This window comes from Dipodomys merriami, unplaced genomic scaffold (genome assembly GCF_024711535.1).
Source record: "Dipodomys merriami isolate MVZ:Mamm:240054 unplaced genomic scaffold, mDipMer1.0.p SCAF_34, whole genome shotgun sequence".
Taxonomy (NCBI): domain Eukaryota; kingdom Metazoa; phylum Chordata; class Mammalia; order Rodentia; family Heteromyidae; genus Dipodomys; species Dipodomys merriami.
The window spans coordinates 6,824,798-6,846,756 of record NW_027204937.1 but is presented as its reverse complement, the minus strand read 5'-3'; the positions used below and the strand labels follow the sequence as shown (position 1 = coordinate 6,846,756).

General features: G+C 40.9%; 1 protein-coding gene across 4 annotated transcripts in view; it reads right to left on the bottom strand.

Moving 5' to 3' along the window:
* Nucleotides 1-21,959, bottom strand: part of Patj (PATJ crumbs cell polarity complex component) — a 283,552-nt gene that overhangs the window by 91,052 nt on the left and 170,541 nt on the right. For all 4 annotated transcript variants that reach the window (XM_069987179.1, XM_069987180.1, XM_069987182.1 and 1 more), the window contains exons 30-31: nt 9,831-9,903; nt 19-111 (exon numbers count right to left, since the gene is read on the bottom strand). In XM_069987179.1, the coding sequence (XP_069843280.1) occupies nt 19-111; nt 9,831-9,903 (166 nt within the window). The remainder of the gene's footprint in view (nt 1-18; nt 112-9,830; nt 9,904-21,959) is intronic.

Genomic DNA, 21,959 nt, shown 5'->3' with positions numbered 1-21,959 from the left:
GACACGCAGAGTTCTTACCAGGGGGGAGCTCTCACTTCTAGGCAGGGGTTTGATACCAACTTCTAGACCGCCATCTTCCTCACTACTGACAGGCTCAGGGCCACTCTGCTCCTGTGGGATGTGAAAGAAAACAGCACAGTCATTTTCTACCCACTCCACCCCAAACTGTGCACACGTATGCAACACAGCCACTGATTTTCATGTTATAGTGGACCCAGCTTCCACAGAGGCCATTCCTTTCTAGCACAGGCCCTATGCTCATAGTTGCTCTTGTTTGTTTACTTTGTATATATATGTACACAAGTACTGGGGGTTGAACTCAGGACCTGGGCACTGTCTTTTAGCTATTCTGCTCGAGGCTGGCAACTCTACCACTTGAGCTACACTTTTACTTCTGGCTTTTTGGTAGTTAATTGGAGATAGGAATCTCACACTGTCTTGTCTGGGCTGGTTTCAAGACTTGATTCTCAGATTTTAGCCTCCTGAGTAACTACGATTATAGATGTGGCCACTGGCACTCGACTTTTGGCTTATATTTATAGATGCCCTCTGCTGCTTCTTAGAGCTATGCCTTCCAGGGCTGGCCCTAACTCTGTGCTCCAGGTTTTCTCAGTGAGAATTTTATAAATTCCATTTAGTGAATTTTATATATAAGACTAGAATTGAGACAGTACATATCTTATTTTTTTTTTTTTTGGGTCCGGTCGTGGGGCCTGAACTCTGGGCCTGGCTTATTTTTTTTTTTTAAATCAAACTCCTAGAGTTATGTGTGGCATAGGAAAACGATTTACCAAACAAGTGGCTGAACTGATGCATGGAGTATTTATTTTCTTGATATATTTTTCCTAACAAATACTAAAAATACGTAATTAATATAAATGAGTTATGTTTTAATCATGACGCCTATTAAAATTCTAAAACTCATTATGCGTATCTTCAATTTAATTAGAACATACTAATGGTTCTGGTTAATTAACCAGAACTTTCTTTTTTAAAAAAAGTAGCATGGGTATGGTGTATAACATGTGAACACCGTTATATGTTATAGACTGTGATAGACAATTTGCTCCAGAAAAGTTAGAATGAACTTGTGACTTTAAATGAACATCATTATTCCATAATACTGTGAAATTTGGGAAATTATGTAATTACTTAATCACAATAAAAAAAAAAAAGAACCTCGGGGAAGGTAGGGAGGGAAGGGAGGGAGGGAAGGGATGCTAGAGGGAAAACAATGGAAGGGGTAACAATGCTCAATAGGAAGTGTACTCATTATATCACTCATGTAACTGTAACCCTCTGTATAGCATCTTTACAGTAAAAAAAAAGTAAGTTAAAGAATGGGGGGCGGGGAAGGGGGAGCTGGGAAGGGATGGGAAGGGGAAACAAAGGAGGAGGCAACAATGCTTGTTAAGAAATGTACTCATGATCTTGCCCATGTAATTGTAACCCCTCTGTATGGTATTTTCACAATAAAAAATAATAAAATAAAAAAAAAGTAGCATGGACTTTAGAATGAATCAGATTTTGGCTCAAAAGTGAACTTTGCCATAGAGTCACATGATTTGGGGGAGAGTGCTTTCTAAATCTAAGAATAAGCTGTACATGGTAGCATGCCTTTCGTTCTAGCTCTTGAGAGGCTAAGGTGAGATGATTGTCTGAGAGTTTGATACCTGCCTGCAGAGTACAAGAGCCACTATCATCTGGCTTACTTCTTTTTTTCTTTTTGCTGGTTCTGGGTTGGGCTTGAACTCTGGGTGGCCCTTGGAGCTGCCCTTGAGCTCTTTTTTTGCTAAAAGCTGATACTCTACCATTTGAGCCACAGCTCCACTTCCAACTTATTCTGGGATTAGTTGGAGATAAGAGTCTCACAGTCTTTCTGACTCAGCTGGCTTTGAACCGTGATCCTCAGATCTCGGCCTCCTGAGTAGCTAGGATTACAAGCCTGAGCCACCAGTGTCCAGCATTTTTTTTTTTTAAGACAGTCTCATAGCGTAGCTCAGGCTGGCCTTACACTCAAAATCCTCCTTCCTTCGCCTCCCAAGGGCTAGGATTCCAACTGGCAACACAGGAAGTTTGTTTACACCAATATCACCACAAACTCATAGTGGGTTATGCTACAATGTCATGATGGCTATGTCAGTAGGTAACAGGAATTTTCTCTTCTGTTATTATTATGTGGGATCATATAGTGTAGGTGGTCCAATTGACTGCAGCATTACTATGACACATATGACTACTCAGATTTCTTTGTTTTTGATACAGGATCTCAGTTCTCATAGACTTCTGAGCTGGGCATTGGTGGCTCATGCCTAAAATCCTAGCTACTCAGGAGGCTGAGATCTAAGGATCTGGTTCAAAGCCAGCCTGGGCAGGAAAGTCTGAGACTCTTATCTCAAATGAACCACCAGAAACCTGGAAGTGGCACTGTGGCTCAAAGTGGTAGAGTGCTAGTCTTGAGAGAAAATGCTCAGAGACAGCTCCTAGGCTCTTAGTTCAAGGCCTATGACTGAGAAGAAAGAAAGAAAGAAAGAAAGAAAGAAAGAAAGAAAGAAAGAAAGAAAGAAAGAAAGAAAGAAAGAAAGAAAGAAAGAAAGAAAAGAAAGAAAAGAAAGAAAAGAAAAGAGAAAAGAAGGAGTGGCTCACGCCTGTAATCCTAGGTACTCAGGAGGCTGAGATCTGAGGATCACTGTTCAAAGCCAGTTCAGGCAGGAAAGTCCGTGAGACTCTTATCTCCAATAAACCACTAGAAAACCAGAAGTGGTACTGTGGCTCAAGTGATAGAGCACTTGCCTTGTGCTGAAGAGCTGAGGGATAGCGCCCAAGCTAGCATTCCACCACTTGAGCCACAGCTATACTTTTTTGGGTGCTTGATTGAAGAGTCTCACAGATTTTCCTGCCTAGGTTGGCTCTGAATCACAATCCTCAGATCTCGGCCTCTTGAGTAGCTTGAAAGTGTGAGCCACCACCACCATCCTGCTGTGGAAAACTTTATATGTCCAAGTTGCTTCCTGTGTTTGATTCTGTGGGCCATGGCGAGACTGTCGGACCCAAACACCAAGTTAGATTGCAGAGGGAGTAACCCTGTAAATGGCCTCCACCTTTACCCCAGGTAATAGCAGATGACGTGTGTGTGTGTGTGTGTGTCTGTCTGTATGTCTGTCCATCTGCCTCCCCTTTCATTTGTTACACAGACTCATGCCCTCTTCCCCCTAAAGTCACCTAACATTTTATCTGAACCTCTTCAGCCATTTTCTTATCATCTCTTTGCATCCTAATTATGTGTGTACAGAGCTGATCTCTCAGGAAGAGACGACTGAACTCAATGTGCCTCATCCATTCCTGTCACCTGACCCACATTTATATTCATTTTTATATTTCTCCTCAGTCTTTCTTGCTTCAAAGTTCCTGCTCTTTCTACCTGCACGATGTTCCAAATCCTCCCAGGTTGTCTCTTGTGTATTTAGCCCGATAGGACTCCACTGAGAAAAAGGTGTGAGTCCAAGGGCAGATGGAGGAGACCAGGCAGAAAGGAAGCTTAGCGATGAGCCCTTTACTCTCTGGGAGAGCTGAGGTTGTTGAGGGGGTGTTTGTGCTAAAACGAGATCTAGAACAACACCTTGGATTCTGTTCTGAGAACAGAATGGCTCACGCTGCAAGGAGCCTTCAAAACTCTCCACAAGCCAAGACGTAGGACACAGCACATAGCCAGGGACAGGATGGGAAACAGATTCAGCAGCATGACATCCAGGGCTCCAGCATCTCCCAGCGGTTGAAGACCATCTGCTGATGGACGGTGGCACCGATACCCAGGATGATACAGTATGTGTAATCCAGATGGCTGATGTTCCCTTCTAGTCCTGCTGATCCTCAAACCACCTGTCACAGGTGCTGCAAGACCATGGAAGCTAAAAGTGGAGCTATGGTTCAAGTGGTAGAGCACTAGCCTTGTGCTAAAAAGCCTAGGGACAGTGCCCAGGTCCTGAATTCAAGCCCTAGGACTCACACTCCTCTCCCTACCCACCCACCCACCCACATACTTTGGTAAGTTTAAAATAAACATACTGTTGACTCAAAGCATGATATTCTCATATTTCCCAAATCTAATTCATGGTTTAAAAACAACATACCATGATTGATTACTCTCACAAATATTTCTATAAGGCCATGTTACTAGATGTGACAAACTGAATTTCTCTCTTCTACCTGAAACTATAAGCATCTTTATTAGTTTACTCCGAATTCCAGAAAGGCAGAGAAAGGGGTACGGACACAAGAGAAATTCTGCGGCAAGCCCTTTCCTCAGACAGCTTCTGTTCCTCAGTTAAAGCCTTCTGCTACAAATCACTCCCTGTGCAAGAAAACAGGATGACCGAGAAAAGGGATCGATAAAGGCTCATGCTTATCTGAAGAGAGTCTCAAGGACTTAGCTGCTTTCTTCTGGAGAAAAGAAATGAGCATCTTCTACCCAGATTCTGGTGGGCCACAGCGGCAGCTTCCTACCTGGTCTCCCTCCTTGAGACATCTTTAACATTGCCATTCCACTCGTCTACCTGAAGTGGAGCCTTGATCAGATCATCCCACTGTTCAAACTGCCTTCAACAGCTCCAAGTGCCTGAAGCATGAAATTCAAATCCTTCGAGAGTCAAACTCAAGTGTCTCATTTGACCTCAGTTTATATTCTGTTATTTCCTTTCTCTTCCTCTTATTCTCCTCCCCTATATCACACTGTTGTTTTTTTTTTCTTCTGTATCTTCGTTTGTGTTATTCCCATGTTCTGTCTAAATGTATACTTAATTTTTCTGTTTTTAAGACAGACATCATTATGTAATCCAGGCTGGACTGGAACTTGCTATGTAATTCAGGAAGAACAAGCTGAACATAAAAGCCTTCCAGAAGTTACTTCTTCAAAGAACTGGAGGGTATGGATGACTGAGGGACAGGCAAGAGGGCAACCTATATAGAAAAGGCAATAGGAGCAAAGACATAAAGTATGTATATGTGCACGTGCGTGTGTGGACACACATGTGTGATCAAGAGACACATGTATTACTTGGTGCTTTCCTTATGTATTGTGAAGAAAGAAAACCTTGTAATGAAGATACAATATTGATAGGCAAAAGGAAGGTGTTAAAGACTTCTTTGGTTTTGTGTGCGTGCGTGTGCGTGTGTGCACGCGTGCCATACCAGGCAATTTATGGTCTGGGTACTAACCCTTCAGCTTTTTCACTCAAGGCTTCAGTCATAGCTCTACTTCTGTATTTTTACTGATTACTTGGAGATAAGAGTCTCATGCACTTTGCTACCCGGACTGGCTTTGAACTGTGATCTTCAGGCCTCAGTTTTTTGAGATTATAGGGTTACAGACATGAGTACTAGGCAGTACTAAGGACTTTTGAGCAAGTTCAATAAAGAAAGGGATCCTGATGACCCAGAGAATGAGATTTGCAAACTATTCATCTGATAAGGGGTTGATACTAAAAAAAAAAAAAAAAAATGAGAAAATTGAACAATAGCAAGAAAACACGTAACTTGACTTTAAAAAATGGGCCAGAAGGACGAGTGGCTCACAACTATAATCTTATATACTCAGAGGGCTGAGATCTGGAGGTCTAAAGTTCAAGGACAGCCAGGGCAGAAAAGTCTGAAAAAAATTCCTGCTCAGATTAAATAACAAAAGCCATGCTGGAGGCATGACTCAAATGGTAGAGCACAAATTATGAGCTGATGCTTAAAAAGAAGAAACCTTGGAAAAGAGGAGATGATGGGAGGCATGATTCTGATCAAGATGCATAGTATATGTGAAGCTGAAACCTCTTGGTACCACTATTGCAAGATAATAAAAACAAAAATAAAAGGAACAGCTAGGTGCTGGTGGCTCAGGCCAATAGTCCTAGCTACTGGGGAGGCTGAGATCTAAGGATCGTGGTTCAAAGCCAGCCTGGGCAGGGAAGTGTATGAGACTCTTATCTCCAATTAATCACCAGGAACTTGGAAGTGGCGCTGTGACTCAAGTGGTAGGGTGCTTGCCCTGAGCTGGAGAGCTGAGGGACAGCACCCAGGTCCAGAGTTCAAGCCCCATGACTGACAACAAAAATAAAAAATAAAACAAAAGGAACAAATTTTGTTATGTATGGAACAGTAAAAATGGGGGGACACTGGAAGCTGAAAATTCTGCTGCATTCACATAATGTTCACATAATCACAACCACTGTAAGCTTTTCCTGAGTGCTGGGAACAGTGCTGTGCATTCTACAAACATTATTTAATTCTCCAGCCAATCCATAGTTTTTATTATCAAATCCACCTTAAATATGGAGAAAACAACATGCTGAGCTTCACTGGCTCAAGTTCACTCAGCTAGAAAATGAGGGGCTATAAAGATGAGGCTGGGATCTGAGCTTCTGAGCTTCTGTTCTTTCTCACTGTGTCCTGCAACTTTCCTAATGGTATTCTGTCACAAGAGGACTGCGGTAGAAATGCAAATAACCATTATGAATAAATACAGCTGCATACACTATAAAATAGTTTACCCACACTTACTACTTCATTTCCCAACTCCTTTTGACACATGCAGGAGAGGCTAATAATCTGGCTTTACAGAAAAAAAGACAAGCGTTTGGGAAGTTATCTGTCCTTTTTCAAGGTCATGTGCCCAACAGGCAATTAATTGGCAGAGCCCATCTGAGAAGTATATCATCTGACTCCTTGGTCGATATTCTGTTAGCAGCTTGTTTTTCACTCTACAGCACACAATTGCATGAAGCAATCTTATTCTGTTATCCCCTTCATGACTGAAACAGTGTCTGACACACACCTAATAAGAGCTCAATATGTTATCCTTTGGGTGCATGCTCATTTTAAAAAAAAAAGTTTTTAAAAAAAGGGAAAAGAAGCCAGATGCCAGTGGTTCATACCTGTCATCCTAGCTACTGAGGAGGCTGAGATCTGAGGATTGTGGTTCAAAAATCAGCCTGCACAGGAAAGTCCACAAGACTCTTATCTCCAATTAACCCTCAGAAAACCAGAAGTGGTGCTTGGCTTAATGTGGTAGAATGCTAACGTTGAGCAAAAGAGCTCAGGGACAGAGCTCAGGCCCTGAATTCAAGCCCCAGGACTGGAAAAATAAAAAGGATGAAAAGAACTCGATAAATATTTGCTGAGTAGAATCAATGTGATGAAGTATCATTAGTATATAATAAAAGTATCAACTGACTATGTTGAATTATTATTATATCATCCAACTTAATAGTGACAGGGCTATATTTGATCTATTTGGTTATGATTTAAACGCACTCTTTCAGTCTTGGGTCAGATAAGAGCAAATAAATAATTTTGGGATTGGCTAGAGATCAAGTTTGTAGAATGCTTAGCATTATTGCTGGCACACTGGGAGAGTTCCCAGTGGTTGTGATTATATAAATATAAGGGAGGAAGAAGGCAGAGAAGACCACACAGCTGGGAGGGGACTGGGCAGCAGTTGGAGACCAGAGCATACCCAGGCACTTCCTATACTGTCCATAGGGTACTGATCACCTCCTATTTAATGGCCAGTGCTAGTCATAGTCAAGGAAATAGCATTGCCTTTTAGAGACAAGTGACCAATGGTGATGTCATTGGTGTGTGTGTGTGTATGTGTGTGTGGGTTGGACTGGGGATTGAATTTAGGGCCTTGTGTCTTGCTTGGCTTTTTCTGCTCAAAGAGTGTTTGTTCTATCACTTGAGCCACACCTCTACTACTAATTATTTCTTCTCCTTCTCCTTCTCCTTCCTCTTCCTCTTCTCCTCCTCTTCCTCCTCCTCCTTCTTTTTTTGCTGGTTAACTGGAGAAATGAGTCTATCAGATTTATCTTCTCCTGGCTGGCTTTGGACTGTGATCCTCAGATCTCAGCCCTCTGAGTAGGTAGGATTACAAGCATGAGCCACCAGGGTGCTACTTGCAACTTAATTATTTTTTTAAGACAAAATGCAAAGAACACCACATTGCTATTTCATCTAGCTGTTGTAATAAGAACAACCCAAGAGTGGTATTATTTATACTCTCTATTACCATTCCTGCTTTATTTAACAATAAAATCAATCTTCTAATACTTCAGAACGCAATGGATATTTGGAATGACACTAAGTTGTTTTTCTGACAAATTCTGTTAGCTTGAGGCACAAGTAAAATTTATTTTTTACAGATAGCTGAATGTTTAGTACCATTTCTGTGACTACAATTTAAAAAATGAAAGCAATAGGTAATGTATAATATAAAGACTGAGTTAAATAGACTTCAGTACCTGAATAAATAAAACAAAGAGTTTGTGAATGAGTGGGGAGACAATGGAAGGAGTGACATTGACCAAGATGCATTGTATGCATAATCTGACTTATGCAACTACTTAAAATAATAATAATAATGAAAAACAGCCACAAAAACAAGAAGTTTTAGCTAGCTGAATACTTGCTTGTATAGAGGACAGTATAAATACTCCATGTACATGACTTCCTTGCTCTCTACAACAAGTCCACGAGGGCTTAGTGATCACACATCCAGGTAAACGCAGGAAGCTGATACTGAATTGCACAACTGTATATGGCACGCAGGAACATTATTTAGCCTCTTAAGCCTCAGTCTTTTTATAATAATGATCATCTTCTCTTTTCATGTGAGAAGGACACAAACATACATATTGAAAGTATCTGTGTGATACAGAGGGCACTGTGCCTGGTCACGCTACACGCGCTGCCCTCCCCCACAAGGAGCGCAGCGGGCCGAGCGGGCCAGGTACATGCTAAAGAAGATACAGAGATGCCAAGCAGCCAGTTCTGATGGAAGGAAGCCAAAAAACCCAGGAAGAAACCCCAGAAATGCTCCTCTCAGAACCAAACATACCCAAAGGGTGCCAAAGGCTCACACTTGTAATCCTAGCTACTCAGGAGGTTGGGATCTGATAATCATGGTTCGAAGCTAGCCCAGGTAGGAAAGTTTGTGAGGCTCTTATCTACCACCAAAACCCAGAAGTGGAACTGTGACTCAAGTGGTAGAGGACCAGTATTGAGTGAAAAAGCTAAGGGATATTGCTCAGGCCCTCATATCAAGCTCCAGTACTGGCACCAAACATATACAGACCAAAACAAACAAACAAACAACAACAATAAAAAACCCAACAACAACAAAATACCAAAAGAAACAATGTATTAGACCTAAGCATTTCAGACCAGGGATAGTCAACCTTTAGAGCAATAGTGAGATGTATATCTATCATCTACAAATCTAGAAGCAGACTGGAATTAAGACTGCGATTATTTAGAAGTTAGGTAATTATTTGGAATCACAAGTCTTCAAGTTTTAACTTTGGAATGTGTATGAAATCTGTTTTGGGACACGATCTTAATGATATAGCTAAGGTTAGCCTAGAATTTATTACATAGCCCAGGAACTTGTGGTCCACCCAGCTTAGCCTCCCATGATAATTCCATGCTGGAACTATCAGCATGCACTATCATGACCAACTATTATTAAATTATTTTGAAAGGATAAGGAACTGTGTATTATTCAGTCATACTTAAAAGAATTTTCTAATAAAATCTAAAATGCTCCATTGGGACAGAATTATACATCTTGAAAAACTGCAATTTTGAACAATACATAGTTAAGTTCTTACGTGCATCTTTAACTAATTTTTTTACATTGTTTTATAGTCATGCCTCAAATACTCTCTATTTTAGACAGCTAACAAATACTGTGTTCGAAATACTAGATTCTAAATGTTGAAGACGTCAGCTTTGGGGGAAACGAGCATGACACATCTAGCTAGTGCACCAAGAGCTGGAGGCAAGCTTACCTCCATAGAGGATGGGGAGCTGGAAGCCAACGGGAAGGGCGCAACAGCCATCTGATGGACAGCATCTTCATTTCTGTGAAATAGCAGAGCACATAGTCAATGCTAACTTTCTGGCTCAAGATACAAACACTTCCTTGGCTCCTAGTTGAAGATGCACACTTAGCACCACAGAATTAAATATGTATACACACAGCTTCCAAGCATACAAAGCTATTAGACACCAAAAGCGATGCATTACTCAGGGGATACTCGGATCCAATTATTAATGACAGAGAATGATGATGCTAAGGGTTAGCCAAATCCAGCTTATAAAGTCAGGCGCTGCAGAAGATAATTCTGGAAAAGTGTCAACTCTTTTAGTACTGTGGACTATACACTTCTCAAATGGGCGTGCTTAACCTCTAGGCCCCCATTAATGTTGAGAGTGTTTCATTCTTTGAACTGGAAAACTTCCCAACCTCCTTACTTGGCATCTCACTGTTCTGCCAAACGAGAGAAGGGAGGATACGTACAAGAGGCCCTGTGTGGTAAATTGTGAGGAGGAATGATGGATGGAGGGTTCAGAGCTCCAGACAGAAAATGCCTTGTGGGTTAGGCAAATTCCACTCATCATCTTTTTTTTTCTAATTGTGAAAATACTGTACAGAGGGGTTACAATTACATGAGCAAGGTAATGAGTACATTACTTATCAAGCATTGTTGCCTCCTCCTTTGTTTCCCTTTACCATCCCTTCCCATCTCACCTCCTGACCCCTCTCTCCCGTTTCCCCTCCTTCCCCCTACCAAAGTTGTAAAGTTTGTTTTTTGACATAACATCGTGTACATCTCATTGTTGCAATTGAGTCCACCTGTATCTCAATTTAAACAATTTGTTTTTTCCCTTTCCCTCCCCAAATCATACCAACATCAAGTACAGTGAAAACAGGGGTTATACCATGGGGGAGGGACATGCAAAGCAACAAAACCATCACCTGATAAATATGTTAGAAACAATCGCAAGAAAGAAAAACCATTTGAGTCCTTATCTTGGGGTTCATTTCGCCTAATGGAACTGCCATCTCACTGCCAGAGAGACAGACAGAAAACAACTCTGCAGTTCTGATGAGCTGGGCCTCTTTACACCACATTATTAGCAAATGGCTGGCTGTGGTTCAGTGGGAGATGATGACTGTTCTGCCCTAACAGTCATCATGCAGGAGCAATCTAATGATCTCAAGATGTATGGGGGAGTTTGGCCTTGTCATTCACAAAGAATCCCAGAAAGCTCATAACAATGCTTTATGTTGATATTTGAGGATCTAAAGGCTGGGGGTATAGCTCAGTGGTAGAGTGCTTACCTAGCAAGTTCCATCCTCAGCACTAGGAAAAAAAACTTAAAAAGAAAATCTAACACTACAGATCTCTCTCCAAAAGTGGTCCTGGGGCTTGAACTTAGGGCCTGGGTGCTGTCCCTGAGCTTTTATGCTCAAGGATAGTACTCTACCATTTGAGCCACAGCGTCACTTCTGGCTTTTTTTAGTAGTTCATTGTAGATAAGGGTCTTATGGACTGTCTTCATTCAAAGTATATACACTCACCTCTTCTCCTCCACCAGTATTGAGTTCAGTACCCTCAAATAAGTGAGTTAACCCCTTAAGGTCAAAGACTATCTATATGCTAATGGCTTCTACATTCACACTTTTTTTTTTTTTTGTCGGTCGTGGGACTTGAACTCTGGGCCTGGGCACTATGCCTGTGCTCTGCAGCTCAAGGCAAGCACTCTACCACTTGAGCCAAAGTACCATTTCTGGTTTTCTGGTAGTTAACTGAGGATAAGAGTCTCATGGACTTTCCTGCCCAGGCTGGCTTTGAACCGCGATCCTCAGATCTCACTTAATACAGATCTTTTTTTCTGAGCTTAACGTCTGCATATCCTACTCCTACTTTGTCTCTCTGTATTAGAGATCTTCTAAGCATCACAAGTAAAATTAAGAGTTTTGCATTCCACTCAGTTCCCAGACGTTTCCACAGCCAATGCTTCTCACCTCAAGCCAACAAGGGTTGCCCTGTTGTTCTACCAGGAACTAAGAATCCCTTTTGAAACCTCATCCCTTCCCTGTACTTCCCAACCAATAATAAGTCTTGCTAGCTCTACCTTTGAAAGATATCTTAAATCTCTGCACTTCTCATTCTATTTTGTTTGCAGCCACCATCATTTCTTCCCACAATTAATGAAAGAATATACTATTTGATCTAACTTCTTCAAAATCACAGTCTTCCTGCTTTTGCCTCCCAAGTAGCCATGTGTACCACCATACCCACCTAGCTTCCAAGCCATTGTTTATCCAGCAAAGTTATCCCAGGGTTAACACAAATCTGATTATGTGTCTAGTCCTCTATGGCTTCTCATTACATGTAGGAGCCAGTCTATTATATTATTGGATGGGAGAAACCTAGTCACAGTTGGGGGACTTTGAGGAAATTACTTCTTAGAGCGTCAGGATTACTAACACAAATAGATGGAACTGTAATTCCAAACTGGTGGTAGAGCACTTGTCTAGCACGTGTGAGGGCACTGAGTTCAATCCCCAGCACCACAAAAACAAATGATCCAACAAACAAAATACAACCAAGAATGCCAAACTGGTATAAATTCTTTATGGAATGGGATAGAAAAAGAGAGAGAGTATACTTTTACAAAGGTAGAGTATATTTTATGTAATAAGGCAGAACATAAAAGAAGTGTAGTACCATTTCTTGCTTTGTTCTTTTTAGATTCTTGAGCTGTCTAGTATCTGAGCCAAGCCAAATCACATGGGAGAAAACCCAAACTATAAAGAACTACAGAGCATGAAGAACATATTTTATTTGTTTTTTCTGACAGCATTATGGATACCTTGAGCATGCATTACTTGTGTTCAGGGAGAGCTATTGTTTTTCCGAGGTAAAAATCATTCCTCAGCAATTTCCTCACACACAGAACAAGCATTCAGTTGTCCCTGGGTAAGTAACAATGCTTTCCTAGTAGTAGCTTCCTCTCTATTTAGTTTCTCCCATCAAATAACAGCAGAGTTCAGCTCAGCTCAGCTCAGTGCCCAAAGCCAACAGGACATATCTGCTCCAGATCTGGGACTCACAGGACTAGGTACATTTGGCAGTAATTAAGTAATTTGGCTTTTCATAGCTTTTTCAAAGGTTGCCAGCGTTGAAAATATGGCTGTATATAAATTCTTATTGAGAGATCATTATTAACTAGACCAAGTCAGCTCAAATCAGCCAAGTTACTCCTTCATAATTCAATGCTTTTCCACAAATTAATATGACTTCAATGCCCTTGAAAGACTATTTAAAATTTTTGAACCACAAATACTAACAATACAACTATCCTAAGGGAAAGAAGGAAATGGCTACAGGAAGTCACAGTTCATAATTGTCTATAATCCACTTGGTGGTGATTGTTCCCACACCTCAGCTTCATACCATGGAGAGCTGACAAAGCTACTGCTTCACACAGAAAGGAACCAGGAAGAAGGCTCGCAGGCATTCAAAGAAAAGCCAGCAGTTACCGCAATGACTTCTGGGAAATCTATGACCTCCCTGAGCCTAAGATTCTCAAGGAATGAAAAAATTATCTCTGCTTGATAATTAACGTGTGTGTGTGTGTGTGTGTGTGTGTGTGTGTGTGTGTGTGTGTGTGTGTGTGTGTGTGTGTGTGTGTGTGTGTGTGTGTGTGTGTGTGTGTGTGTGTGTGTGTGTGTGTGTGTGTGTGTGTGTGTGTGTGTGTGTGTGTGTGTGTGTGTGTGTGTGTGTGTGTGTGTGTGTGTGTGTGTGTGTGTGTGTGTGTGTACACCACAGCTCAATTTCAAACTTTTTGCTGATTAATTGAGGATAAAAATCTCAGACTTTCCTGCCCTAGCCAGCTTTGAACTGTGATCCTCAGATATCAGCCTCCTGAGTAGCTAGTATTAAAGGCATGATTAAAGGCTATAATTAACTTTTTATGAAATAAAAATTACCAAGCTTTTATTTTTTATTCATCTAAAAACTTTTATTATCTTTTTTATTTTTTAAATTAAGTTTTTTATTGTGAAAATACTGTACAGAGGGGCTACAGTTACATGAGCAAGGTAATGAGTACATTTTTTATCCAGCATTGTTGCCTCCTCCTTTGTTTTTCCCCTACCATCCCTTCCCTCCCACCTCCTCAGCTATACCCCCCTTACCCTCCACCCCCTCCACCCCCCACCCTGCACCTAAATTGTAAAGTTCGCTTTTCGACATAAAGTCTTGTACATCTCATTGTTGCAATGGGTCAATCTGTACCCCTATTTAAACAATTTGTTTTTTCCCTTACCCTCCCCAGATTATACCAACATCAAATTTCAAACTCTAGTACAAAGCCATAGTAATCAAAATAGTTTGGTACTGGCATGAGACCTTAGGACCAATGGAATGGAACTGAAAACCCAGAAATGAACCTATAGACCTATAGCTACCTAATCTTTGATAAGGGAGCTAAAAAAAATAAAATGGAAGAAAGACAGCCTCTTCAGTAAATGGTGCTGGCAAAATTGGTTAATTACCTGTAGAAAACTAAAGCTAGATTCTTATATATCACCCTGCAACAGAATCAACTCCAAGTGGATCAAATACCTTGCAGTCAAAGCAGACCCCTGAAAACATTGCAGGACAGAATAGGAGAAACCCTAGGTCTCCTTGGCACAGGCCAAAATTTTCTTAATAGAGACCCAAAAACACAACAAATCAAAGAAAGATTGGACAAATGGGATTGCATGAAGCTGCAGAGCTTCTGCATGGCAAAGGACATAGCTAGCAAGATCAATAGAAAGCCCACGGATTGGGAGAAGATCTTCACTAGCCATACAATGGACAAGGGTCTCATATCTAAAATATACTGGGAACTCAAAAAATTAAATTACCCACCAACAAATCCTCAAAGAAACAACTTTCCAATAAATAAGTGGGCTAAAGAGAAACTTCTCTGAAGAGGAAATAAGAATGGCCAATAGACACATAAAGAAATGCTCAACCTCTCTAGCCATAAAAGAAATGCAAATCAAAACAACATTGAGATACAACCTCACCCCAGTTAGAATGGCTATAATCAAGAACTCTAATAACAACAGATGCTGGAGGGGACGTGGACAGAAGGGAACCCTACTGCATTGTTGGTGGGAGTGTAAACTTGTTCAACTACTTTGGAAAGTAGTATGGAGGTTCCTCAAAAGATTCCACGTAGAGCTCCCCTATGACCCAGCAATCCACTTTTGGGCATTTACCCAAATGTTTACAAACAAGACCACACTAAAGCTACCAGCACAACTATGATTATTACAGCATTATTTACTATAGGTAAGATATGGAACCAACCCAGATGCCCCTCAATAGATGAATGGATCAAGAAAATGTGATATATATATACAATGGAATTCTATGCCTCCATCAGAAAGAATGACATTGCCCCATTTGTTAGGAAATGGAAAGACTTGGATAAATTTTATTATCTTTAAGTAATTGTACAAAGAAGCTGCCATTCAACACAGCAGTTTATGAATACAGCACATCTTGACGAAAGTCACCCCTTTCAACATTCTCAGCCATCCCTCCTTTACCTAGCTTTTAACTAAACTTTTAAAGAACACTAAAGGGCACTAATCCAATTGATCAGCAAAAAGCCAGAAGTGGAGCTGTGGTTCAAGTGGTAGAGTGCCAACCTTGAGCAAAAAAGCTTAGGGACAGCACCCAGGACCTAAACTTGAGACCTAGTACTGGCACAAAACAGAGGGGGAGGATGGGAGGGAGGGAGGGAAGGAGGGAGGGAGGGAGAGAGAGAGAGAGAGAGAGAGAGAGAGAGAGAGAGAGAGAGAGAGAGAGAGAGAGAGAGAGAGAGAGAGAGAGAGGGAGGGAGGGAAGGAGAGGGAGAGGGAGAGGGAGAGGGAGAGGGAGAGGAGAGAAGAGAGAAAAGAGAAGAGAGAGAAAGAAAAAAATACTTGCTGTCACTGAAGCATTCATTTACGATGGTTATGATAATAAATTTGATGTTAAATATATTTTACCACAGTGTTAAAAAAAAGCTATTCAAGGAGAAAGTTTGATAGGAATATGTTTGACTTATTTAGAATATTATTTTAAATAATGACCTCTTCAAGGCTACTCTAGTCCAGTCGTTATACAGTATATTTTCTTCAAATCTATAGGGTCTTATTCTATAGTTTGCTAACAAAATGGCTTTATATTAAAACCAGACGTGCTGGAATTGTTTAGCAGGTTGATTTAATTTTTTTGTTTGCAAGCTCATCTGATTATAATTACAATCTAGTACCTGGCACATCATTTAAGTTTACACTTGCATACCACAAAAACGGAACATATGAATGCAACTAAAGAGAACTGAATCTTTTTAAAGGTCCTGGGAATTCACCTCTAGGCCTCACATTTGCTAGGCAAGCACTGTATCATTTGAGCCATGTCCTGAGTCCTTTTGTTTCTCAAGTGAGGTCTTGCTACTTTGTTCCATAAGCTAGCCTAAGACCACAATCCTCCTACCTCTCCTCCTGAGTAGCTGGGATTACAGGTGTGAACCACCACAGTTGGCCTTTGAATATTATTTTTGATGGCATTAAATGTGGTGCTATGAGACACTTGAGGAAGATAAAGGGAAGGAAATAATCATATGTTTGATGTAGTAATTAGAATATGACATCAAAGATTAATGCTCCACAGAGAAAAACCCCATGTAAATGACCTAGAAGTAGCCTAATAATAAAGTGAACCCTTATATTTCAATGGGAACAAGATCCCTTTCTGACAAGATTCCAGGAAATATTGCTAACACCTGAACAGACTCAATTATTTTTCTACTCACAGCCAGGGAAAACACCAAAACCATTGAATATACTGTCTGAAATAAAAACCTGATAACAATGGGAGTATGAATTTTATTTACTTGGCATTCCAGACAATGCCAGTTCCTAATGAGGGTTTCAGAGAGTAACCTGGCACCATACTCACATTTCACAAAGGTGGCCCCAGGGGAGTTCTAAATGATCAATGTGGTGGAGCAGAGGAAAAGGTGCTCATGAAATACTTGGCAGTTCATGTTGGCAGGAGGTCTGTGTGGGGAGTGAGGACTGAATGTGGTGGATGACTAAGCCCAATAAGTTTCTCCTAGAGATTCTTACTAAAAGATAGAACAATCCAGCTGGGTAGCAATGGCTCATATCTATAATCCAAGCCGGCCCAAGCAGATGAATCCACAAGACTCTTATCTCCAATTAACTAGCAATAAGTTATAAGTGTAGAGTGTCAGCTATGAGTGAAAAAGCTGAGAGTTAATTCTCAGGACTGATAACTACACATGTATATACAGCATGTGTACACAGATTCTCTCTGTCTCTTTCACACACAGAGTATATAGTACATGATAGAATAGCACAAACCCTAAGTTTCTTAATGGTGGCTGGCAGAGCCTAAATGTTACCATAGGTCATGTGCTGAGAAGAGGGACTTCCTCATTGAAATGAAGCCAGGGTAAATTCTCCCTCATTTCTCTGTGAGAATCATAGTAATCTCAATTCAACAGCCAATGAACGTTTGGCTATGGGATGTGAGTCACTCAAGAATTCTCCATGGGGATTTGTTCAGAGGCCTTAAACTCTGCGAAAAATGGTGGAAGGATAAAAACTTTTAAATCAAGGCTAAAAGTCTAGATGTGACAGGAAATTCACAGAAGGAAGCAGACATCTCTTTCTGGGTGCTCATGACTTGTTCAGATAGCTCTGCTTTGATCACTCTGCTCGTCCACTAGGAAGCAATTGAAATGATAATCTGGGTTAACTTAAGCAAAAGGGAATTCACTGGAATCTCACAAATATACAGAAAGTCTATATGGCCAGAACTGGAACTCAGCAACTAAAAGATGTCCAGAAGAGTAGGAAGCAGAAAACAGAATAAGGCCATATGGGACCATCTCATCAGAACATAGTGGCTCTGTAGGAATAAAGCCCTTCATGTAAAAAGCATCGCCATGACTTGTTTCATAGGACACCTAGGGTATCACCCTGCCCACACCTCAGCATCGAGAAGGACCTTGCTCCTTCAGCTGTGAAAGGTATCTGGATTTATTGTTTTTCAGAGAGAGAGAGAGAGAGAGAGAGAGAGAGAGAGAGAGAGAGAGAGAGAGAGAGAGAGAGAGAGAGAGAGAGAGAGAGAGAGAGAGAGAGAGAGAGAGAGAGAGAGAGAGAGAGAGAGTTGACTTCAAGGTGGGGGAGGGTAGTCTACCACAGAAAACAGGTATTCTGCATGGCACAAACAGCGTTTTTTTCTTCCCTCCTTCCCTCCTCTTCTCTGCCTCTTTCCCTTTTCTCCTCTCCCTCCTCAGTAAGTGTTCTACCACTGACACATACTCATAACCCCAAGGAGTATAAATATTGATCAGCAAAAAAGAAAAATTGTTCACCTCATCCCTGATGACCATCCTAAACAGATGTTTTGAGCCCCGAAAGGGTTTGGACTTTGAGTCTTACTTTCACAAAAGCATGTTAAAGAATAGGAAATGAAACAAAACTATGGATTCTCTCTGAGATCAAATAAAATAGTTCAAAGATACTTGACAAGTCATTCAAGAAGGATGAGGCTTGAGGGCATATAGCTTGGTGTACAATGCTTTCCTAGCACTAGGTTCAATTTTCAATATTACATTAAAAAAAAAAAGAAGACTTGGAATTTGGTTCAAGTGGTAAAGCACTTGCAGAAAGAAAGAAAGAAAGGAAGGAAGGAAGGAAGGAAGGAAGGAAGGAAGGAAGGAAGGAAGGAAGGAAGGAAGAAAGAAAGAAAGAAAGAAAGGAAGGAAGGAAGGAAGGAAGGAAGGAAGGAAGGAAGGAAGGAAGGAAGGAAGGAAGGAAGGAAGGAAGGGGAAGGAAGGGGAGGAAGGAAGAAAGGAAGGAAGGGGAAGGAAGGGGAGGAAGGAAGGAAGGGAGGGAGGAAGGAAGAAAAGAAGGAAGAAAGGGAGGGAGAGAGGGAGAAAGAGAGGGAGGAAGAAGAAATAGAAAAGGAAAAAAGGGAGGGAGGGAGAAGGATGGAAAGAAAGGAAGGCAGATAGACAAAAAAGGAAGGAAGGGAGGGAGGAGGAAGATGGATACATACACACACACACACATATATTTATACACACACACACAGAGGTGAGATAGATAAGAGGAGATAGATAGACAGGTATTGTTGGTTACAACACCTTATTGAATTAACTGGATTCACTTAATTCATGAATGGCTCTATTAAAAAATGTGGTCACTTCAGAATGGTTAAAATCCACTTCATAAGATGAAAATTTACAGCTACTGCAGACATTACAGAAAGGTTAAGATCGTTTCTGAAATGTATCCCCAGTGGAATCAGTGGAATCGTAACTGGACTGAGTGCACCCTGGTGAGCGTGGTATCTCAGAGGGAGAGAGGCTTGATATTTACATGCATACATTAAGATGTTACATCATTCTGACCTCATCTTGTTCTCAAAAGTAGCAGGCTTACAAATTCTATTTACAAGATAAAATCAATAAAAATTATTATTTAAAATGGGTAGTACTATACAGAACAAAAGTACTGCAAGAAATTATGCAAGTGTTAGCATTTCAGACACTGCAATAATCATATAGGTCTACCACGTGGTCCATGAACATGCATGAAGAGCCTTGAGGTTGCTAGAGCTCTGTTCCCCTTCCCCCACTCCTAACTCCTATAGGAGATCAGCACCAATGGCAGCCTCTTCCTCAAAACATTTTGTCACCTATGACAGGGGTAATTCTTTAAAATGCTCTCTAAAAAGGTGATGTATTCTCTAATGGTCCCTCAAGTCAGGAACAATCTGTGCTGTCTAAGGCACTTTTCTAAAGGAAAACTGCTTTTCTCTGACAAGTACATGTTCAAGTGTACAGGGCATATAACACCTGTCCTGGAACCTGAGCTTCTGTTTGCACTGTGATTTTGCTTTCTTGTTGCTCAGGTCTTAGCTAAGCATCTTTCTCTGGGATGCCTTCCCACAGACCTCCCAAAGGCTGGGCTAGGGGTGTCTCTCTAAGTTCCTACAGCACTTAGGTCACTGCATGAGGCATGGGATGATGGCTTGCTTCCTGCCTCCCACTTACAGCAGAGATTTGAGTTCTTTACGTGGCTGACTTCCAGGAGACACCTGCTGAATAAAAGAATGAATGTTTCCCCATGAGAATAAGAATCAGACTTGAGCCAGGTGCTGATGGCTCCCCCCTGTAATGCTAGGTATTTAGGAGGCTGAGATCACAGTTCAGATCCAGCCTGGGCAGAAAAGTCAGTGAGACTCACCTCCAATGAACTGGAAAAGCCAGTTACCACCAAAGAGCTGGAAGTAGAGCTATGGTTCAAGTGGTAGAGCCCCAACCTTGATTATAAAAGCCAAATGAGAGCATAAGGCCTTGAGTTCAAGCCCCAGTTTCAGCTCTCCACCCCACCCCCTACCCCGCCAGGAGGATAATCTTAGGGGAGGAACACAAAAGCACAATGCCTGTGTGCTCCGATCACATAAAATAATATTCATAGAAATGAACTTCATAGAAATGGAAACAACAACAAAAAAGACCCAGGCTCATTTGCAGTCTTCCCTCCTCCTGTTTACCAAACTAGACTTAATGAGTTAAAAGCAGGCATTCAAGGTACTCCTTCAGGTGGACATGGACATCTCCTAGACTCTAATATAGTCATATTAATTTTTTTCTTTTTCTTTTTCTTTCTTTCTTTTTTTTTTCTCTTTTGCAAGTCCTTGGGTCTGAACTCAGGGCCTGGGCACTGTCGCTGAGCTTCTTTTGCTCAAGGCTAGCACTCTACCACTTAAACCAGAGCGTCACTTCCTACTTTTTCTGTTTATGAGGAATCAAACCCAGGGCTGCATGCATGTTAAGCACTCTACCACTAAGCCATATTCCCAGCCCCAGTCACATTAATTTTAAGTCAATATCATCTTTCAGGGATAATGCCAGAGGATAATGGGTCACGGTATTTTTTCAATTCCAAAACCAAGACATATGTTCAATCAAGGCAGGAAGGTGGGTCCTATGCTAAGTTCACTTTTACCCAGTAGGGCTTGACAGCCAGCACTAAATCTTTCCAATGGTTTCGGTCTCATTTGGCCTTCTTTAGCCTCAGGAGTTTTTTACACAGTACACGTTTTCCACATGTAATTAAGTAATGGAGAGTGAGTTGTTATACATGACATTTAATTTTCAATAGTTGGGGGAGGTATGACAAGTACTGCAGGCAAGATCATTAATCTTCTCGGATGCCTGCACTGCCACATGCAGCCATTCCTTCATCGTATTAACACAGTCCCCTTCTTAAACTGCAATGGGCTTGCTCACGCAGAGGGGACAAAGCTGACCAGAAAACCACACAGGACTGAATGTGCCATATACTGCACACACCCCAACTGCAATATCCATCTTGATGATGCAGAGTTGGATAATTTAGCTTATGCTAAATTTAGTCTTTATGCTTAGGGATACAATTTATAGGACTGTCTAAAGCCTAATCATATGAAAAGAAAAAGGGAAATGTTCCTGTTTAAATATATATATATATATATATATATATATATGTATATAAACCAGCAACTTGTTAATTTGCACTAATAACCCACAGAACCCTTGCAAATTACAAATCAATTAGAATGTGCATAAATATAAGCGTTAAGAGAACATGACAAGGACATGATCACACAAGCGTCCCTCACTATAAACTTGAGGTCCTAGTTAATTAAAATGTTGCCTGCAGTCTATTTTAACAGCTTTTTGTGATTACTGCTAATCACACTCCAAAACCTGTGGCCAGTTTCCATCCTTATTTCAGTCGTCAATAAATTTGAGAAAGAGCTGTTAAAACATAAGAGCCATTAATTTCTGTATAATGGAAAGGCACCAAAAATGAATCATTTCAATGAATGAAGGTACTTTTACCAAATAGAAGTCCTAACTATTAAGAAATAAAACTAATAGAAACTAATTTTGAAGGTAACACAGCAATAAGTACAAGTATATAGAAGTATAATCACAGCAGGGCACCTGTAATTTCCTTGCTATTTGGGAGGTGATAGAAGGATCAAAAT